Here is a 22,291-nt window from a genome sequence, read left to right as displayed (position 1 = left end):
GTTTTTTAGATCATAAACTTTTTTTCCCTTTAAAATGATTTTTGAGCGGCTGAAAATAGTTGTGAATAGACAAGATGCTAAAAATCTGAATTCAAGAATCATTCAGAGTGAGAACACACTTTCAGTAGAAAATCCTTCTCTCCAAAATCTCATTTCAGCTGTGATGATTTAACCCTTAATCCTGCTTTGGTATGAGTCTAATAGAAAGAATTGATATATCTGTCTGTCTTTCTGCCTCTCTTGGCAGTTCTGGTGGGCTCAGCAAAAGCCCAAATCTAGAAAATGCTGAGGGGCATTTTCAGAATCAGCCATGGTGTCTAACATACAGTCACAGGACCTGTTTGTAGCTGAGGTCTCTCCCCACATTAGAAATGAACTTAAGTTAGGATTTCAGAAGAGGTGTAGCATAGCTTCAAATTGTCCTTGAGGACAAGGTTGGCTAGTGTCCCAGCAGATGCCAAGAGAAAACTCAAGCCCCAACATCCCAGTTCTTCACTCTCCCATCTTCTTGATGTCCTTGAGATTGGGGGGCAGGAATATATATAAAAATATTTGGTCAATTAAGAGGGAACAATTTTGAAAGGTGGACCATTAGTTGGTGCTATATCATAGGCATGGGGAAAACTAAGCAGATACCTTATGTGGTGGTACTGAATACTGATACCTTATGTGGTGGTACTGAATACTGATACCTTATGTGGTGGTATTAAAGTCCTGCTGGAATACTGATTGATCTTGTGACAGGAGACTTTTAGAAGAATGGGAATTAGGTCCAGTTGGAGATTCTCTTTGGGAGCTACCATCTCTCTCTTGTGTGACCATGGTGTTGGCCAATAGTAAAATTGTTTAACTATTGAAAATATGAGATACACATGGCTACATCTAAGCTTTTCATTTTAATACTGTATGTGCTCCTTTTGCACATTTTCAGGGAAACAACCAATAAGGTCAAGATCATTTTGAATTGAATAATTTAAACAACCCATAAAATATTGATAATATAAAAGCATGCATGAAATCTAATTTATTCTCTTTCTTTTGTGGGATTTCCATATCCATGTGGCCTGTTTTATGGTTTATTCTCATCCTTCCTATTCATATGCATGAGCAGCTGACAGAAAAGGTAACTATTCTACATATTTTGTTATAGTTAAGATTCATGTCAATTCTGCCTATAATTGATACATAAAGAATATTTTCTAGATTCAGGAGGGGACACTTGGCCCATAACGGGTAAATAATTGTGTATGTGGGTGTGTGTACACATGTGAAAATAAGAAATGAGTATCTCTTCTTCCTCCCTCCACCTCCAACTCATTTGAAGGTTATGTTGCAGGTAGTGGTCTATATTTTTGGACTAATTTCCCAGGTAGATACACAAACAATGGCAGGTCTGATGAGGACTGATTCTTGTTATAAACCTAAGGGGGGCTCTCTGTAGTTAGAAAAACCTCCACAAATGATTCTGACAAGTGGGCCCTTCTGCCCATACAAACCAAAAGTTCTCAATGTTGGCTGCACAGTAGAATCTCTTGGGCAGCCTTTGAAACCGTATGAAATGTCCAGATACTACCCCTGTTGACCGAGGCAGAATCTCTGTGGATAGGGTGGGAAGCGCTGGTCTAGGTTAGCTCCTCCCTGCCTTTCTTTTTCATTTTATAGTTTCCAGAGCTTTTTCTCCTAATCATCTTACTTGACTTCCAAATCAACCCTCAAATGTAGATGGAAGCAGATCAAATTCCATTTTGTGGATGAAGAAATTGATGCTCAGAGATGTCAAAGTCAAGCTGTTAAGGCTCATAATACAAGGGATAGAGTTTGAATTAGAACTAATTTTTCATCCTTAGTTTAGTGAGCTTTACACTACATGCAATAAAATTGAAATTACATTATTGGCTAAAAAGGTTAAGGAAATTAGATAGTCAAAAACATATTAGAGGTGTTACTTTAATTTATATATCTAAAAACACGTCAAAAAGTAAAAAAAAAAAAAAAAATCTTCCCACAAATATTAATAGATTGTGTCTATAGGATATAAGAAAAACTATGGGAACACATGTCATTGACTGAGGATGGTCATTTCATCTCCAGTTTTGTTCACTGGGCATGTAAACAACTCACATAATCTTTCTTGTTACTATTGCAGATTTAGAAGTACCTATCTCTGATCCCTATTAGATATAGCTGTTCTTGCATAGATTGGAAATCCAGGTCATCATTAAAGGTTTTCCATTTTGACATATGTTTAGGAGGAAGAAATTGTTGACTGGTGGAGTAAATTTTATGCATCCACAGGAGAACATGAAAAATGTGGACAATATATTAAAAAAGGCTATTCTAAACTCAAGGTACTGAAGTCACTGCCGGTGTGGGTGGGGGATCAACATTCATTAAAACTGGCCAAGGGAAAGTCAAGTATAAGACAAAAGGTCCAGTGGTGGGTGTTGATGGGGAGGGGTCAGAAGGCCCTCTGGCCTCCTGGAGAGACCTCTTGCAGTGGGTTTTGGCTTTGTCATGACTCCAGGAACTTAAGGACAACTCCCGAATTATGGTTACATGACTGCTGCTTTAGAATTTGAGAATATCTGGCAAATAGTGATGGGTTGTCACCATAAAAATTATGCCAAAACATGTCCAATTTGACACAAGGAGACCTACAATCATGGTACTCTTTGTAGAACAACATGAAAGGTAAACAGGCTTCATGCCTTAAACGTTGTCATTCGGTCTTTAAATAGTGATTGGTTTCATTAGCTGAAAAGCTGCTCCTGTTACATATATGCAACATAAACTCACAATCATGGAAATACTGTATCCAGGATAAGATGAGCTATTGAACTAAGCAGGACTAGCTGTGATCTTTCTGTTAATGTTTTAGGTTTTCCAATTCTCCATGTTATTGATTAACCTATGTGATGCAGGTAGAAGCAAGTGCTAAATTATGAGAACAATATAAAGGAGAAAAAAGTTTTAAAATGAGAAACCTTTAGTCATTAAATTAATTTTCTCCATCGACATGGGGGTAGGGGGAGGGAGTCACATCCTTTCAAGTTATTGTCCCAACATCTCAATGCCTCTCACAGCACAGCATATGTGACCGCTACTAACTTAGGAAAATGATCCAGCTGGACTGGTGGGTCAGTACAACTAGTCTCCCACCATCCCTCATTTCCTTCAATTTTCTGTTCTTCCTCTTCTTCCTCCTCCTCTCTTTCTTCTTCTTTTTCCAGTTTTTTTTTAAAATTGAGGTATAGTTTACAAACAGTGAAATGATACAGTCCAAGAGTTTTGATAACTGTATACATCTCTGTAAACCACCACTCAAAGCATGACCAGAGAAAGCTCCCTGTACTCCTTTTTCATCAGTTCCCTACAGTCCTTCATCCCTGTGTGAGGCAACCACTGGTCTGATTTCTAACACTGTTGTTTGGTTTGATCTCTTCTTGTACTTCACAGATATTAAAATCATACCATATGTATCCTTTGCATCTAACTTTCTTAATTCAACATAGTCATTCTGAATCATCATCGTGTTGTTGTGAGCATCGGTATGTACAAAATCAGCACCCTTTTAATGTTGAGGATTATTCCACTATCTGGATAGACCACAATTTGTTTATCTCATCTCATTATGAAGATATTATAGACATTCTTGTACCATATGACATGTTTTTATTTTTCTTGAGTAAATAGCTAGGAATGTGGAATGTCCAGGTTATATAATAGGTAGATACTTACTTTTTAACTGTCGGAATGTTTTCCCATACTGTTAATCTTTTTTTTTTTGACTCCTCCTTTGTACTAATGAGAAATTAATGACATCTCGATGGTTTTCAGATCTATGACTGTGAACTAGAAGATGTAGCAGAATTTGAGGGCCTGACAGATTTTTCAGAGACTTTCAAACTGTACCGAGGCAAATCCGATGAGAACGATGACCCTTCTGTGGTAGGAGAGTTTAAGGTCAGTAAAATGTGCTCTTTCTCCTGTTGAATATTCACCTTTATTTTCTTTATATCAGTGGAATAAAAGGCATACAGACCTTTTAGGTAGGCTGTCAAGGGACTTCATTTCTTTAATCAGAAATGTGTAAAACTAATGAGTCTGTTGTTATTGTTAAGTGCTGTAGAGTCAGTTCCAAACCAACGTTGCGTAGGGTTTCAACCTTCAGTTCAAATCAACCTTGAGATCCAGTGCTTATCATATGGTGCCCACACCAGGACTCCAATGAATTTGTACACAGTGATATTTAATATATCAGTGAAGAATATCTGACAATGTCTTCCAGAAGGTTGAGAGTGTCTTCCTTGAAATTGTCAGCTCTCAGAATGAGTAGGGCTAGGAAACACTCTCATAAGTTTTCTGCAGATGCATCTTCATCCAGATCTTCCCACTGGTGGCTGGGATGGAAAAATCAGCTTTTTATATCCTCAAGCTCTGCAGTTTCATGTGTGGCCATTGGCAATTTCCAAACAAGGATCCCTAACGGCACAACGGTTAAGAGCTTGGCTGCTAACCAAAAAACTGGTGGTTCAAATCCGCCCAGTAGCTCCATAGGATAAAGAACTGGTGATCTGATTCTAGCCAAGAAAACCCTATGGGACACTTCTACTCTATCATCTGACGTCACTGTAAATCAGAACCAAGAGCACCCAACAACACTTTCAACATGGAAAGCCTTTGCTAGGAAGCTCTGAACTTCAGAGGTGGGAAATAAAGAATCTAGCATTTTCCAGCTGAAAATACAGCACATATCGAGGCTAATTTTCTTATTTTATCAATGAAATAAAAAAGGCCCAGAGAGAACAAATAGTTTGTCCAAGTTTGGGAGCTAACCAGAATAGCTTCCTGACCTCTGCTTTTTTATTTTTTTCACCTCTGCTTTTGAATGTCCTCTGGGTACTTCCAACTCAACATGGCCCACATTAAACTCACCTCCGAACCCATGTACTTTCACCTTGTCCCTAATCTTAGTTGGAATCGGCATCCATTTAGTCACTTATTCATGCCTTTCACATAGTCATTGAACATTGCTTTTCAATGGCACCTGGGCAGGACCTACATTAATAGACTGGTCTTGCCCTCTGAGAGCGCGTGGTCAGTAATCAGTCACTTGTTATTAGTTGGGTCAGCTCCAACTCGTGCTGACCTAATGAATTACTGACTGAAACACTGCCCAGGCCTGCACCACCCTCATGACAATGTTGTGCTTGGGCTCATCGTCCGGCACTATAAATGACAATAGCGCTTTTACTGGATTTTTTAAAATAGATTGCCAGAATTTCTTCCTAGTCTGTCTTAGTCTGGAAGTCCACAGAAACCTGTCCAGCATGGATGGTCCTGCTAGTAAATACAAGCATCATAGCAACAGGCAAGCCATCACAGTACAATAAGCTGAAAGGTGGTAGAATCAAAAACTGGTCATTGTTAATCAAATAATCACACCGATATAAAATAACAAGCTGAGAGGTGCTATGAAAGAAAAGTACAAGTTGCTAGGAGAGTTATGATGTCATCTAGGTACTGGCCGGGGCTTCTCTGTGGGCGGGAATATGTCCTTTGACATCTGAGAAATTGTAGAGAGTGCTAACTAGGGACTGGGACATACGGGAGCCAGAACACTCAAAGCCATACTCAATACCTCTATCCTTCTCTCTACTCATGCCAAGAAATCCTGAATCGGAGAGTTGCATCCTCTCCATGATCTTGTTCCTTCTCTCCTTTCCCATGGTCCCCTCACAGGTGTTCAGCAGTACTTAACAACTTACTAATTGATTGTCCTTTTTACCTTGCTCACCTCACTTCAGTCCATCCTTCATGCAACCAAATTGAGTCATGTTTCCTGACTGGTGAAAAACACCACTTGGATTTCCACGTTGTCAAGTCTCAACTCCTTCCTAAGGTGGAGCCAGCCTTTCTCAAGCTCTCTGTCATCCCTGCCACCCCACCCTCACACACCCCACCCTTCTTCCTGAGAGAACCTCGCCCAAGCCGCTGTCTTCTCACAACTCAGAGCCTTGGGACAGGTTCTTCTTCCTTCCCTGGTGCCTTTCCCTTCCTCTTTGTGGTATGACAGTCCTTTTCATTTTCATTCTGTAAGGGCCAGCTCAAATGTCACATTTGTTGTGAAGAGTTCCCTGATGGCTGCAGGCAGAGTGACTCACTCCTGCAAGGCTCCCAAAGGTCTGGGATCACACCGTTACTGAAGCCTTGTTCACAGTCTGAGTATCTGCTTACCTGCCTGCCTGTCCCTCCCGCACAGTTAGCGAGTGCTTGGCAGAGGTGCTGCTACTTCCTAATAGCATTGCTAAGCAATCAGAAAACTAGGTGTGGTTTCACATCCTTTTCCTTACAACTCACTGCCATCTAGTTGATTCCAACTCATAGCAAACTCTGTAAGAAAAACTAAGACAGTTCCTTAGAGTTCCTAAGACTGTAATCATTATGGGAACATATAGTCTCATCTTTCTTCCTTGGATCAACTGATGGATTTAAACCATTGACCTTGTAGCCCTGTGCTTAACCCACTGTGCCACCAGGGTCCCTCACACAATCAAAAATGGCACATGAGTCAAACTATTTAACACCCCTGTGCCACATTGGGTTCCTTGAGCTCATTTTTTGGGTCCCCAATACCTGGCACATGTTATTGTTAAGTGCCATTGAGTTGGTTCTGTGAGAAACGTCCATACTACAAATGCTCAAGAAATCCAATCTGTACTCATTTTAGTGAGAGATTTTCTTTATTCGATTTTGTAAAATCAGGTGCCCAACCCAGTAAACACCGGCAGATGCGAAACATGGCCAACTCGCTAAGAGTTTTTGTCCGCTGTCTTGAAAAAGCCCCACCTCAAGTTTCCCTTTTACTGGGTACTATGGAGTTTGCTTGAGGATTAAGGTGCACCTGACCCAAGCCATGGTATTTTCAATAACCTCATATGCATGCAAAAGCTGGACAGTGAATAAGGAAGACCATAGAAGAATGGATGCTTTTGAGTTATGGTGTTGGAGGAGAATATTGAAAATGCCATGGGCTGCCAAAAGAACCAACAGATCTGTGGTGGAAGAAGTGCAGCCAGAGTGCTCCTTAGAGGCCAGGATGGCCAAACTTCGTCTCTTATACTTTGGACATATTGTCAGGAGAGACCAGTTGCTGGACAAGGATATCATGTTTGGTAAGGTGGAGGGTGAGAGAAAAAGAGGAAGACCCCCAGCAAGATGGATTGGCAAAGTGGCAGCATCATGGGCTCAAGTGTGGCAACAATTGTGAGGTTGAGCCAGGACCAGGCAGTGTGCACAGAGTATCTATGAGTCGGTACTGACTCGATGGCACCTAACAACAACAATGGAGTTTGCAATCTATCCCTAAAGGTCAGCAGTTCGAAACTACCAGCTGTTCACAGGAGAAAGATAAGGCTTTCTGCTCTTATAAAGATTTACAGCCTCAGAAGCCCTACCTGGGGTCGCTATGAGTTGGAACCAACTCCACGGCACATCACCAACCAGCCAACAACTGGAAATAACAAACACGTTGTTCCTCTCACAAAAGGCAGCCATTCTTCACCCAGTCCCACAACCCATATGGCTGTCCCTGAGTGTCCCAAGAAAGGAGGGGACTGCCCAGGAGCCCCCTGCCCAGCTCACTAGCGACCCCATGAGTACATATGTGTGGTTGCATGCTGTGTGTGTCTCTGCCTTAGGGTTCCTTCCGAATCTACCCACTGCCGGATGACCCCAGCGTGCCAGCCCCGCCCCGGCAGTTTCGGGAATTACCTGACAGTGTCCCACAGGAATGCACGGTTAGGATTTACATTGTTCGAGGCTTAGCGCTCCAGCCCCAAGACAACAATGGCCTGGTAAGAGTTTGGGTGTGGGGCCTTCTCCTGTAGCAAGTTAATTACAGTCATCAGCCACAATAATTGCCGTGTTCTTTCTTTCTGGGAGTCTGTTATCTCACTCAGGGGAAGATACTCTATCAAAACACTGTGTTCACAATGCCTGTCCCTGTGGGGATTTATCTAAGAGCTTGAAGAGGCTTTAGACCCTTTGCTTCCCCTTCTCACTTTACACATGTGACCTCCAGGAGATTTGTGCCCATCACATGGCTAGTCCCAGCTAAGCGGCTCCTCCCTCCACCGCCCTTCATCCCACCCTACCTCTCTAAAGGCACACGGTGCCCCGCAGCCACCTGGGAGTGTCCCAGAAACTGACTGAAACTTGTACTTCATGATGACATAACCTCCCATCCGTTTCTCCCCCACAGTGTGACCCTTACATAAAAATAACACTGGGCAGAAAAGTCATCGAAGATCGAGACCACTACATTCCTAATACTCTCAACCCAGTTTTCGGAAGGTAATGTACACTTTTTTGTTATTCTCTTATTCATTTCTTCACAGAGAGTGTATTAAGGATGTCCTGTGAGCCAAGCCCTGTTCTAGGCCATGAACAACATCTCTTCCAGTCAGGGGAACAAGGATCAGCATGCAACCACACAAATAAAAGGTTTCATGGAAGTGAAAAGTGTCCTGAAGAAAAGAACACTAAGTTGTGGTAGAGATTTCTGAGGAGAGATTTGTCCTGAAACCGCCATTAAGTGGGCAAGGGGTGGGAATAGGTCAGGCCTACGCATTTGCTGGAGTCCTGGTGTGACACTGTGGGTTAACACATGAGACTGCAAAGCTGTTTGGACTGCAAGATTAGCGGTTCAAGCTCACCAGCCACTCCTTGGAAACCCTATACAGAGTTGTTATGAGTTGGAGCCGACTCGACAGCACTTAAAACCACAACCACAGCAACAAGCAGTTGCTATTGAATTGGTCCCCACTCATAGCAGCCCCATGTGTGAGAACTGAACTGTGTGTGTTTTCAGTGACTGGTTTTTCAGGAGTATATCACCAACACTTTCTTCCCAGGAGCCTCTGGGTGGACTTGAACCTCCAGTCTTTGGTGTAGCAGCTGAGTGAGTTAACTGCACTACTCTGGGACTTCAGTCTAGGCCTAGGTGTCCAGACAAGGAATGGCTGAGAAGAAGGCAAGGCAGAGTGACTCAAGTGTAGTGAAATGCTGACTCTCACTTCCTGAACCTAGTTTGGGCTCTGTGTCCCCAAAAAGCATTGCAGGGACATCTGTCATCATCTGTCATTTCTTCACAATGATTCTGGGTTTTGTTTTGTTTTTAATCTAGTTTAGATACTTATGAAAAGTCTTAAATAATTGTCACATAGATTCTTGAAAGAGCTTTTTTTTTTTTTTTTTGCATCATTACAGCATTGGACTTGTTTCTACTTTATTATTTTAATCTTTTCAGAGCCAACACAAGATTAAGGCAAATCTAAATAACCTCTGGAGTCCTGGTGTGGCACTGTGGGAGAATGCACTGGACTACAAGGTCCATTTGAACCACAAGGTCGGTGGTTCCAATTCACCAGCTGCTCCTCAGAAACCCTATATAGGGTCACTATGAGTCAGAACCAACTCGATGATACTTAACAACAAATAAATAACCTCTAAATGAAACCCGCATTTATAAGCTATAAACTGCTTCCATATTTAATAACAGCTAACATTTGCTGGTAAGGAGCTCTGGTAGCGTAGTGGTTACGAATCAAGCTGCTAATCTCATTGTCAACAGTTCAAAACTACCAGCTGTTCCACGGGAGAAAGATGAGGCTTTCTGCTCCCGTAAAGATTTATAACCTCGGAAACCCTATGTAGGGTGGCTATGAGTCAGAACTAACCCCACGGCACATCACCACCACCAAAGATTTACAGCCTCGGAATCCCTATGCATGGTGGCTATGTGTTGGAACTGACTCCACGGCACACAACAACAACATTTGCTGTCAGTTTGTGGTACTGCGATGGCTTGGGTGCTGCTGTGCTTCTGGAAGCTAGGCCTATGGTATTTTACATACCAGCAGGTCACCCATGGTGGACAAGTTTCAGCTGTGCTTCCAGACTAAGACAAACTAGGAAGGAAGAGGGGCTGACTACTTCTGCATGGTTAGCCACTGAAAACCTTATGAATAGCAGTATACCATTGTCAGATACAGTGCTAGAAGATGAAGGTACTCAAAAATCTGACTGAGGAAGGCTGCCCCTTCAACGTAGAGTTGGCCTAATTGACTTGCATGGAGCAAAGCTTTCAGGACCTTCATTTGCTGATGGGGCACAACTCAAAATGGGAAGAAACAGCTGCAAATATCAATTAATAATCTGAACTTGGGCAGTACAAAATACAAATCTAGGAACATTTAATGTCCTCAAAAGTGAAATGGAATGCATAAAGGTCTATATCCTAGGTATTAATAAGCTGAAACGGACTGGTGTTAGTCATTTTGAATCTGACAAGTAAACAGTTTCCTATGTAGAGAACAATAAATTGAAGTGAAATTGTGTCACAGTCATTGTCCAAAAGAACATTTCAAGAGCTATCTTGAAGAACAGTACTGTCTATGATAGGATAATATCCATATATCTACAAGGATATATCACTATTATTAGTAATACCACTCTATTAATCAAATTTACACACCAATCACTAAAACCAGGGCTGATGAAATTGAAGAATTCTACCAACTTCTTCGGATTCCTAGTATGGTGCTGTAGGATTACCACTGGACTACAAACCACAATGTCAGCAGTTGAAACCCACCAGCGGCTCCTCAAAAACCCTATACAGGTTCACTATGAGTTGGAACTAATTCGACGACACTTAACAACAACAACAACTGCAGTCTGATATCAATCAAATATGTGATCTATATGCTTTGATAATTACTGGTGATTGGAATGCAAAAGTTGGAAACAAAGAGGAAGGATCAGTAGTTAGAAAATAAGACCTTGATGATAGAAATGATGCGAACATATGATAGAATTTGGCAAGACCAACAACTTAATCACTGCAAATACTTTTTTTCAATAACATAAAAGGTGACCATACACATGGATCTCACCAGATGGAATACACAGGAACCAAATCGACTGCATCTGTGGGAAGAAATGATGAAGAAACTCAGTATCATCAACCAGAACAAGGCCAGGGGCAGACTGTGGGACAGACCATCAATTGCTCATACACAAATTCAATATGAAGCCAAAGAAAATTAAAACAAATCCAGGATAGCCAAAATATAACCTTGAATATGTTATTGTTGTTATTAAGTGCCATCAAGTCAGTTCCAATTAATAACGACCCTGTGCAAGGTTTCTGAGGAGCAGCTGGTGAGTTTGAACTGCCAACCTTGCAGTTCAAACTGACCTTGAGTTCAAGTGCTTATCCTTTGGCACCATACCAGGACTCCTTGAATATATCCCACCTGAATTTAAAGACCATTTCAGTACTGACCAGAAACTAGAAGATTTATGGGATGACATAAACACCCCACAAGAAAAAGCAACAGAAGAAGAAGAAAAAAAAAGTTAAACAGAAAATTTCAAAGGGCAGATTGAGAAAACAAAGTCAAGTATTATAATGAAATGTGAAAAGACCTGGAGAAAACCAAAAAGGAACACACTCAGCATTTCTCAAGCTGAAAGAACTGAAGAAAAAATTCAAACCTTGACTTGAAATATTGAAGGATCTACGGGGAACATATTGAATGACACAGAAAGTATAAAAAGAAGATGAAAGGAACACACAGAATCACTCTACCAAAAAGATAGGCTAAATCATTTCAATAGGTAGCATATGATCAAGAACTGATGGTATTGAAGGAAGAAGCCCAAGTTGTACTGAGGCATTGGCAAAAACACAAGGTATCAGGAACTGACAGAACACAATTTGAAATTTTTCAATAAACTGATGCAGCACCGGATGCACTCACTTAACTATGCCAAGGAATTGAGAAGACAGCTAGCTACCTGGCCAACTGATTGGAAGAAATCCATATTTGTGCCCGTTCCAAAGAGAGGTGACCCAACAAATGTGAAAATCATGAAACAGTATCATTAATACTGTAAATTTTTTCTGAAGATAATTCAAAAATGGTTGCAGCAGTACATTGACAGGGAGCTGCCAGAAATTCAAGCCCGATTCAGATGACATGAAACAAGGGACATTGTTGCTGATGTCAGATGGATCTTGGCTGGAAGCAGAGAACACCAGAAAGATGTTTACCTGTGCTTTATTGACTATGCTAAGGCATTTGACTATGTGGATCACAACGAACTATGGATAACATTGAGAAGAATGGATATTTCAGAATGGTTTTGTGTGTTCATGAGGAACATGTACATAGACCAAGAGGCAGTTGTTGTTAAGAGCATATCAAGGGGATATTGAATCATTTAAAATCAGGAAAGGTGTGTGCCAGGGCTGTATCCTTTCACCATAGTTATTGAACCTGTCTGCTGAGCAAACGATTTAAGAAGCTGGATTATATGAAGAAGAACATGTAAGAATAGTATGAAGACTCGTGAATAATATGCAGATGATACAACCTTGATTGCTGTAAACCAAGAAGACTTAAAATACTTACTTATGAAGAACCAATACTACAGCCTTCAGAATGGGTTTCAACTCAATGTAAAGAACAAAAATCCTTACAACTAGACTAATAAATAACATCATAAAAAATAGAGAAAAAAATTGAAGTTGCCAAAGGCTTCATTTTCCTTGGATCCACAATCAACACTCATGGAAACAGCGGTCAAGAAATCAAACAATGTATTGCTTTAAGAAAACCTAGTGCAAGAGACCTCTTTAAAGCATTAAAGAGCAAAAATGTCACTTTGAGGTCTAAGGTGTGCCTGATCCGCACCAAGGTATTTTCATTCGACTCATGTGCATGTGAAAGTTGGACAATGAATAAAGAAGACTGTAGAAAATCGATGCATTTGAATATGTCATTGGCACAGAATATCAAAAGTACGATGGACTGCCAGAAGAACAAACCAATCTGCCTTGGATGCAGTACAGCCAGAATGCTCTTATATGCAAAGATGGCGAGACTTCATCTCTCATATTTAAAAAATGTTGCCAGGAGGGAAGTGAGACAAAGAGAGGGTTAGGACCAAAATGTACCCAGCCATTAACAACAAGGGTGTCCTAGTGTGGCACTGTAGGATAAGCATTCGACCTCAAGGTCAGTTTGAACTGCAAGGTCAGCGGTTCACACTCACCAACTGCTCCTTGGAAAACCTATACAAGGTTGCTATGGTTCGGAATCAACTTCATTGCATTTAACAACAGCATTAACAGCCAGAGTGGAGATTCAAACCCAGTGTGTATGACTTCAAATGCAGGGATTAGCAGCTCTTTGCAGGTGAAGAGCCCTGGTGGCACTGTGAGTTAGGTGCTGAGCAGCTAACCATAAGGTTCAAACCCATAAGGAAAAGAGGATTTGGAAAGATTTAACCTTAGAAACCCTACATAGGATGGCTGAGTCAGGATGACTCTGTGGCGGGGCTCTTGGTTTTTGGTTTTACAGGTGCGGGAAAGGATTGAGAGCTCTTCCTACAGAGCTAATGAGTTGTTGTTAAGTGTCGTCCAGTTGACCCCAACTCATAGCGACCCTGTTTCCAAAGAGTGACTGGTGAGTTTGAACCGCCGACCTGTGGTTCAAACCTACCCTGCGGTCCATTGCTTTAGCTACAGAGCCAATATTTGGGAAGAATTTCCCTCCTCCAAGCACCATGCTTTTCCAGCACCTTTGGTAGTGGGTTATGACAAAGCCATCACCTGTAGAAAAATCTTTTTGTGTCAAATAACACTTGTGAAAACAGTGTTCTTTAGCCAGAAACGTGTCTAGTGGGAAAACACTGTTCTTGCTTCTGTGGGACCTTTATGTTTGTTTCGTGCCCATCCTCTTCAATTCGTTTGTTTTTCGACGTCCTTCTCTCCCATGTGCACATACAAACATGCCCAGAGGATAAGCTCCGCAAACCGTCTCTCAGGGCCGCACACTATCCCCTTACATACATAGCCCACACCGCGTAGCACACGTGCACACAGCCCTCTAGCTCACAGCGCCCGCGGGTACACACCGCGTGCGCCTGCGCACCGCACCCGTCTAGCTGCAGCTCCGTAGTGGAGCCGGAGGCCGCGTGTCTAGGCCGCCGTGCGAATCCCCTGGCGCGGCAATGTGATCCTTTTCTTCGTTTTCTTCCGCTGATCCAGCCCTAAGGTCTAGACAGGAAAAGGCACGCAGGGCAGGAAGGAGGGCTCCGTGTGCGGGGGACAGGGAAGCAGGGAGGGCCAGCTTTTAAAAGGAGAAAGGCGCCCCTGTCTGAATCGCTCGTCTCCGAGGAGCCAAGCACAAGCTTAATTAAGTGGCAGGAAAAGTCTTGCTCCAGCCACCCTGGGAGGAAGGGATGCTGTCAGACTCGGCCCCGCAGACTTCCCCTCATCCGGCAGGGGTGGAGCCAGGAAGACGCTGGCTCTGCACCCTTCAGGCTGCTCGGGCCCAGGGCCTCAGCCCTATTGGGTGACTTCCTTCTGGGTGGAGATCGCAGGGATTCTGGGCAGGAATGAAGGAGGGAGTTATGTCTCCCTAGGAGCCCTGGTACAACCAGGGTTACAGCGCTGTCTACAACCGAAAGGCTGGATTACTGGAACTCACCAGGGGCTCCCAGGGAGAAAAGTGTGGCAGTCTGTTCTCTAGATTCATCACTTTGAAAACACTATGGAACAGGTCTACTCTGTGCTGTCTGGTCGCTTAGGAGTCGGAATCGTCTTGAGGGCAGTGGGTTTTTGTGTTTGTTTTTAATGTCGCCCATGGGAGATCGTGAGTGTGAGACGGTTAAGCGCTTGGCTGCTAAGAGAAAAGCTGGAGGATTGAGTCCATTCAGAAACACCTCAGAAGAAGAGCCTAGCAATCAATGTACCTCCCCCAAATCAGCCATTGAAACCCTGTTGCGCATCCTTCTACTCTTACATATGCGTTGACGACAGTCTCATCAGCAATTAGTTTTTAATGTCTCCCTTTTAATGTTTTAAGCACATCACTACATCACGGCATTCTCCAGTCCATATTCAACAGGAGTATCAATGTCTTCCATGAGGTAGTCACTGGTGTTCCAAAGAAAAAACAATATTCCTTAGTAACACCTTTGAGGCACCTGGTTTAAAACAGGTGAACACTTGCAAGACTTCTCAAAGCCTGTAGTTTGCGCAGAGGAACTCCAAAAGAAGTGACTCTTAGCCATATTTGACCAAATAATTCCCTTTCTCGAGGGACATTACCTGACAACGGGACCCAGTGTTAGAGGTGTTGTAGTACTGTGTAATCCTGCCTCAAGCACTGTGTCTAATGTGTAGCAGCCTGGAGAGGTAACTGGGGTTTTTCTAGAAGACATACTGGAAGTGCTTTACCAGAATTCATTGACATACACTCTTCTACTCAAATTGATGAACAATCTTGGGTCTTTGGGCATAAACGGGTCCACAAAGTAGAGTGAAATAGAAGGGAGAAGGAGGCAAGGGGAGACCGGAGGGATGGGAGTGGTCTTTTCAGGGTAGTTTAATGCAGTGCCTGCTATGGGACCAGTATCTCTCTGGATAGTGCATACAGAATAAAAACTGCCCTGAAGCTAAAACGATAGAAGGTATCACTCTCTTAGAACCTGCATCACATTTTTTACCTCCCACAAAAAGTAAAATTTGGTTATGTACCTGTATCTCACAAATGTTTGCATTTTACTATGGGTTATATAAAGTGGAAAAGCCCTAAAGAACCAAAACTAATGGCAGACTTGAGGGCCTGGGAGGAAAGAGAAAGCCCATTAGTGAGTTCTACTAACATCGCATAAGGAGCTCTGGTAACATAGTGGTTACAAGTTGGGCTGCCAACCACAAGGTCAGCAATTTGAAACTACCAGCCATTCCTGGGGAGAAAGATGAGGCTTTCTGCTCCTGTAAAGATTTACAGCCTTGGAAACAGGGTCACTGTGAGTCAGAAGTGACTCCATGGCACATAACCACCACCACCACTCTCATCCCATCCATCCTACCCAGTGCTGTTGTAGGGGCAAGTCGAAGATATTCCACAGAGGAGTGGTCCTGCTGAGGCAAAGAGGGAACTTAATAGGGGCACATGTCCCATCCATTGCCACTGAGTCGATTCCAACTCATAGCTGCCCTATAGAACAGAATAGGGTTTCTCAGATGAGTTAATCTTTCTGGATGGAGTCCTGGTGTGGCGCTGTGAGATAATGCACTGGAACTGCAAGGTCGGTTCGAAAGACAGGGTGAGGGGTTCAAACTCAGCAGCCACTTCTCGGAAACCCTAGGGTCAACCGACTTGACAGCACTTAACAACAAAAACAACAACAGTCTTTAAGGAAACAGACAAGGGCACAGAAAAGAGGCTATAAATCAGGGTCATTTGTTCTTTACTAAGCTCCCAGCTGTGTGATAATAATAATTGTTGTTGTTAAGTGCCATCAAGTTGGTTCTGATACATAACTACCCTCTACAGGGTTACCAAGGAGCAGCTGGTGAGCTCAAACCGCCAACCCTGTGATTCAAAGTTCAAACCGACCTTGCAGTCCAGCGCATTAACCCACAGCCCCACACCCAGACATAGTGTTAATAATGTTATAAGTAATCATTTATATTATTATAATTACTTGTTCTTAAGCAAATGCGTTCATGCTAGATACTTTCTCCTTAATTCATTGCCATAGGGTCAATTCCCCACTCATAATAATGACCCTGTGGAGCGAATAGAACTGCTCTATCGGGTTTCCAAGGCTGACATCTTTCCAGAAGCAAACCGCCACATCTTTCTACCAAGGTTAACCTTTAGTTAACAGCCAGTTGCTTTAACCACTGCACCACTAGGGCTCCGTACATTTTGACACTTGATCCTTATAACATTGCTTGATAGGTATTATTATCACTATTTTACAGATGAAAAAACTGAGAACAGAGAGGTTAAGTATCAAAGCCCAGAGTCTCACAGCTAGTAAAAAAACAGAACTGAGATTTGAACCCAGGTATTTAAAGCCCATGCTCTTCTCCTGAGCATAAGAACTCATGTTCTCTTACTGTTCTTAGCACGTTTACTGTTTACAGAGTACCCATCCACTGCCGGCCACTTGGTTATTTTAGTGGAGATGTTCTCTTCCAGTGGTTGTAGGCATTGCCTGGGGTTCTTTGCACAGAGCCCTGGTTTTCGTGAGGTACTTGGGTGGATCATGGAAAGTCTAACCTTTCATTTGTTTATTTAGAATGTATGAACTGAACTGCTACTTACCTCAAGACAAAGACTTGAAAATTTCTGTCTATGATTATGACACCTTAACCCGTGATGAAAAAGTAGGAGAGACCATTATTGATCTGGAAAACCGATTCCTGTCCCGGTTTGGGTCCCACTGTGGCATCCCTGAGCAGTACTGTATGTAAGTTGCTTTGGCCATGAACTAGACCTTGTGTTTCATTTGACATGAATACCAGGAAAAGCTTTGATGCTCTGCCTCTGTCCCTTCCTTCACTGAACTGCTGCTCCTTTTCATCAGATAGGACAATTTGTCATAGTAAGATTCTTTTGAGGAGAATTAGACTCATTATTGCATTGCCCAATCCACAGACACCTTTCACACTGTCCTCTGTGTACTGGGGTAGTGCGGGCCCAGGCAGCCTGGTGTAGGCCACAACTCTGGGAGGCCCTTGTCCCTGATGTCAGGAACTTAGGGCTTGGGAAACAGGAATCTCCCTTCCCTCTCCCCAAATTGATTGATTTTGTGATGTCCCTCCTCCCATGAGTGCTTTACGGAGCATGCAATCCTAGTATGAGGTTGTCTCTATGGCTCGGTCAAATTCCTTAATTTCACAGAGGAGGAAACAGTTAAAAGTTTGATCAATTGGCTGAGGCCAAATAACGTGTATATTTGAGGATTCAATAATGGATTTCTAGGCAAAAGTCAAGGGTAGAGCACATTCCCTGCCCCTTCATTTTTTTAGTGTTTTATTGTGAATTATATGATAGTTTACATGGGAGAACATTAGTTTTACATTCATTCTATCGTACATCCTATCATTGCCATGGTTACATTCCCTTCCATGCATCATCAACCAACCAAAGGGTATACCTTGCAAGCCTGCCCCCTACACTATCTTGCCCTCCCTACCTCCCCGCAGTCTTCCGCACACAGTCGTTCTCCCTCTCTGGATCTAAAGTCCCCAGCTGCTCCATTGCTCCACGTCATTGTTTCTACCTCCATCTCAGGCATCACTGTTTCTCTGGGTAGGGTCCCGCTCTCGGTTCTTCTCCATTGATGGTCCTAGGGACCTCAGCTCCTAGACTGGAAAGTTATTCCCTCCCTTCCTTGCTATAAAATGTCTACCTTTACATTTCCAATCTTCACAAGCAGTCCTGATAACAATTATTCACTATTGTATCACAAGAGACACGTCTGCATTTCATTTCATCAGCTCCACCTAGGCAGATTGAATTCACTCACTGGAGATTCTACCTTCCTCCAGGCCCTCTGGATCTTGGTTCCCTCTTGAAAGCTTGTAAGCCGGTCACTTCTTGCCTTTGTAGCCCCCCGTCCCCCATTTTAGGTAGCCAATGTCCAAGTTGCCCATCCCTGTCTACTCTGTGTGTGGAGGGGGTGGGAATGATTCTTGCTATAAGAATTTGTTCCCTCTTTTGAGCTACTGCTTCCATAGGTGTAGGTCAAGTTCATCAATTGCATCAGATTACTCTTTTTTTCCTCTTCTTTCTTCTTCTGGTTGAGCTCTGATCATCCAGTCATTGAAGCCAGGTCAAGTGGGTATTATCTGCAAGTGTGGGTGTTCTTGAGCATATGCCCTCTCTTTTTATCAGCTGAACGCTTCACTCTCCACATTGTAGGGCTTAGCTCTCCACTTCATTGCTGTTTTTCCCTCACATCCCCTTATCGGTGAGGAGCGTGCTCACCAATCAGACCATGTATTCCCATTGAGTCTTAGTCTTGGAAGGGGGTTTGCACTGAGGGGATCAGACCACTTGCCTTGATGTTTCCTGGTGCCCCTTAATTTTTAAAGGGGCCCCTATAAGTATGCCAGTATGTGTGTGTAAATTTAAGAGAACTTGTGTATCTGGAAGTAACTCTGGGATGTGATATTTTTACAGTTCTGGAATAAATACCTGGCGAGATCAATTGAAACCAACACAGTTGCTTCAAAATGTAGCTAGATTCAAAGGCTTCCCACCACCCATTCTTTCTGAAGATGGAAGCAGGATCCGATATGGAGGACAAGACTATAGTTTGGATGACTTCGGTGAGCACATTACAGTGAATTGCAGGCTGCCCACTGGCAGGTCTGATTCATAATGATCTTACATACAACAGAATGAAACACTGTCTGACCTTGCACCATGCTAATCCTTGCAGCCATTGGGTCAGCCCATTTCATGAGACTCTTCCTCTTTTCCTCTAACCCTCCACTTTATCAAGCAAGCATGGTGTCCTTCTCCAGGGACTGGTCTCTCCTGATGACATTTCCAAAGTAGGTAAGATGAAGTCTCACCATTCTCAATTCCAAGCGAGCATTCTGGTTGTGCTCCTTCCAAGACAGAGCATAGTAGCCATTTATATTACTGAGATGGTTTATTAGGGTTTTTGTAACTCAAATTACACTATGGGAGATTCTGCACACATGACTCGATTTAACAAAAGCCACGTTATAGTAGCGTTTACCTGTCTTGTCAAGTGTCAAACTGAACACATTTTCTGATCTGTCTTACGTTGTACTCGGCCGTTTTGGGTTATAGCCATTTAAGCTTTGAACACAGTTCTAGTAATTAATTAATTTCTACATAATACATAATTAACTCAAAAATGCTCATATGGTAGTGCAAAAATTGCCCCTCCACATTTATTCTAGTCCTTGTCTGAGAAGGCTCCAGAATGTTGGGAGTTGGTCTGAAGAGCCTACTGGTTCACATCTGGTTCACATCAGAGCTTGGGGTCTTGTTCTTTCCCAAACAGTAATTTATAAAATAACCTGTCTTGACACATAGCCAACTAGCTACACACTGAAGTAAGTGTACAGAGTGAACCAGCTATGGCATGATTCTGTATGGTGGTGGTGGGAGGTGGTCTTCTGAGAGGAAGTGGCAATAGAGTATGCAGGATAGTTAGAGAAAACACAGCAAAGATACGCAGCCGTGTGAGTGCTTCCTGATCCGGAACTCTTCTTGACACTGTAAGAAATGATTTGGAAGAGGACTTAAGAGTCAGGGATAACTCGATGTGTAAGAAAAGTTGATGTTGCTGTTAACGTGTAGACTTGAAAAACCTATTGGGACTAAGTTGAGAAGCACCACGCATAATGGTTTAAAAAAGTACCCCAAGATAATCAAGCTATATTCATCATGGAGACTGTTCCAGTTATAAATGTCACATAGAAAATCACTTCAAAACAGCAGCTTGAAACAATCATTTTACTCATGATTTTGTAGTTCTTCTGGGCACTTCTCACTTGAAGTATTTCATGAGGTTGTGGTCAGGTGTCAACTGGAGCTGCCATCATTGGGCTGGACAGCCTAGGTCCAAACCCATACTCATGCATGGGGTTGGCAGTTGTTGCTGGTTGCAGGCTGGGAGCTCAGCAGAGGCTGATGACCTGAGCTTGTCCATATACTTCACAACAGAGCAGTGCCTGGAAAGTCAGTTTTCTGGCATGCCAGACATCTTCAGAAGGCATACAGTGTTACCTTTCCAATATTTTATTGATTGAATTTGTTCCCAAATTCAAAGGGAGAGAATGTAGATCCCACCTCTTGATGGGTGGAGTGTCTGAGAATTTAGGGGGAGATGCCATCTGATGAAGCAGTTATACTTCCAAGTGTCGATGGCTTAACACAATAGACATTTTTTTCCCATGAACTGTCAAGATGTGCTCCTGCAGCTGGTAGCCCTCCACCTTAGCCCCCTGCCACTCTTTCCCTCAGATTTCCCAGGTTGCTGTTCTCTTCTGTATGAAGCTGGCAGGAGAGAAAGGTGCATAAAGGATCCGGCATGGAAGGGTTCATGGGCCTGGTGTAGAAATGACGCACAGTACTTTCACCCACGCTACATTCCTGATGAAATTGGTCTCATGGCCACACCCAACTCCGGTGGAAGCGGGAAACAGAGTCTAGCTGTGTGTCTGTATCACAGAAGTCAATATAGTCTGCACGCCCTTGCATGTTCTGTTGCATCCTAGTCCCTTTGCTACTGGCATCTCAGAAATTGGGTGTAAGTCTGGATAGGGCAGAATTGAGAGTCAGACATTCTTTCACTCTTTCCTAAGCCCTTCCTAAGTCAGAAGTTTGCACAATGGCACTGCCTGTTCATTTTGCAAACCCTGGGATGAAGTCTTCAGGTAACTCAGAGTAAGCTGGCTGACTTCTCCCCAGATGCCCATCCTATGTTAATGCCATTCTATTCCATCTCCATTCCAGAAGCCAACAAAATTCTGCACCAACACCTTGGGGCCCCTGATGAGCGTCTTGCCCTTCACATCCTCAGAACTCAAGGGCTGGTCCCTGAACACGTGGAAACAAGAACTTTGCACAGCACCTTCCAGCCCAATATTTCCCAGGTAAAGTGACTTTCCACCTTTGAAGAGCCATCATCCAAACCTCAGATGCAATAGTTGATTTGCCTGTTTAATTCCATTTGGATGCTTTTGATTGCAAGAAATAGAAATAAACATTATTTAGTTTTACGCCAAAGGAGAATTTATAATGAAACATTTCAAGTAACTGACAAAAGCTTGACAGGAGAGTGACAATGATGCAGAGCGCACTTGAATCAGGGTCTTTTGTGTCTCTTTCTCTCTATGAATGTACGACGGTGCTCCAGAAAGTTCGTGGACAAATTCTATTTTCCGTCAATTCCATTTTCCATGAACTTTTTGAAGCCCCCTCATATTTTAGTGTGCTCTCTTGCTATGGTCACCTTCCTACCCATCAGCTTTTATGTTATAATGTAGCCCACCTACCTTCAAGTACAGAAGAGATTGATTGGTCCAACTTGGCCCAATTATCCTCCACCAGACCACTCAGCAGTAGCCAGGAGGGCAAAGTGACTGAATTTGGTCCCACTTGGCTAAGAAGATTTCATCTGAGACTAAAGAGGCTGAGAAGCAGAACAATAGTGCACAAGGTGGCTGCTCACCATGACCATGTGGATGGCAATGTGGGAGGGTCAGAGCCCAGAAGATGGAGAGCAGGTTCTAGAGAACCTGGTGAGACATGGCAAATGGTGGAATAATTTGGAAGGTGGTTTTCATGAAGATGCCTGGACTGTGCCTGCAGAGATTCACATTTAATAGGCCTAAGAGGGGGCCAGGAATCTGGATTTTAAACAG

The 22,291-nt window shown here is 42.9% G+C and overlaps 1 protein-coding gene across 2 annotated transcripts in view; it reads left to right on the top strand.

Moving 5' to 3' along the window:
* MYOF (myoferlin) overlaps positions 1 to 22,291 on the top strand; it is a 188,516-nt gene that overhangs the window by 146,672 nt on the left and 19,553 nt on the right. For both annotated transcript variants that reach the window (XM_006831148.1, XM_006831147.1), the window contains 8 exons: positions 1,112 to 1,123; positions 2,250 to 2,348; positions 3,838 to 3,963; positions 7,701 to 7,856; positions 8,264 to 8,355; positions 17,176 to 17,346; positions 19,065 to 19,213; positions 21,381 to 21,520. In XM_006831148.1, coding sequence (XP_006831211.1) covers positions 1,112 to 1,123; positions 2,250 to 2,348; positions 3,838 to 3,963; positions 7,701 to 7,856; positions 8,264 to 8,355; positions 17,176 to 17,346; positions 19,065 to 19,213; positions 21,381 to 21,520 — 945 coding nt within the window. The remainder of the gene's footprint in view (positions 1 to 1,111; positions 1,124 to 2,249; positions 2,349 to 3,837; positions 3,964 to 7,700; positions 7,857 to 8,263; positions 8,356 to 17,175; positions 17,347 to 19,064; positions 19,214 to 21,380; positions 21,521 to 22,291) is intronic.

Source organism: Chrysochloris asiatica, unplaced genomic scaffold (genome assembly GCF_000296735.1).
Source record: "Chrysochloris asiatica unplaced genomic scaffold, ChrAsi1.0 scaffold00003, whole genome shotgun sequence".
Taxonomy (NCBI): Eukaryota; Metazoa; Chordata; class Mammalia; order Afrosoricida; family Chrysochloridae; genus Chrysochloris; species Chrysochloris asiatica.
The sequence above is the reverse complement of the archived record's forward strand: the minus strand, read 5'-3'. Positions and strand labels throughout refer to the sequence as shown.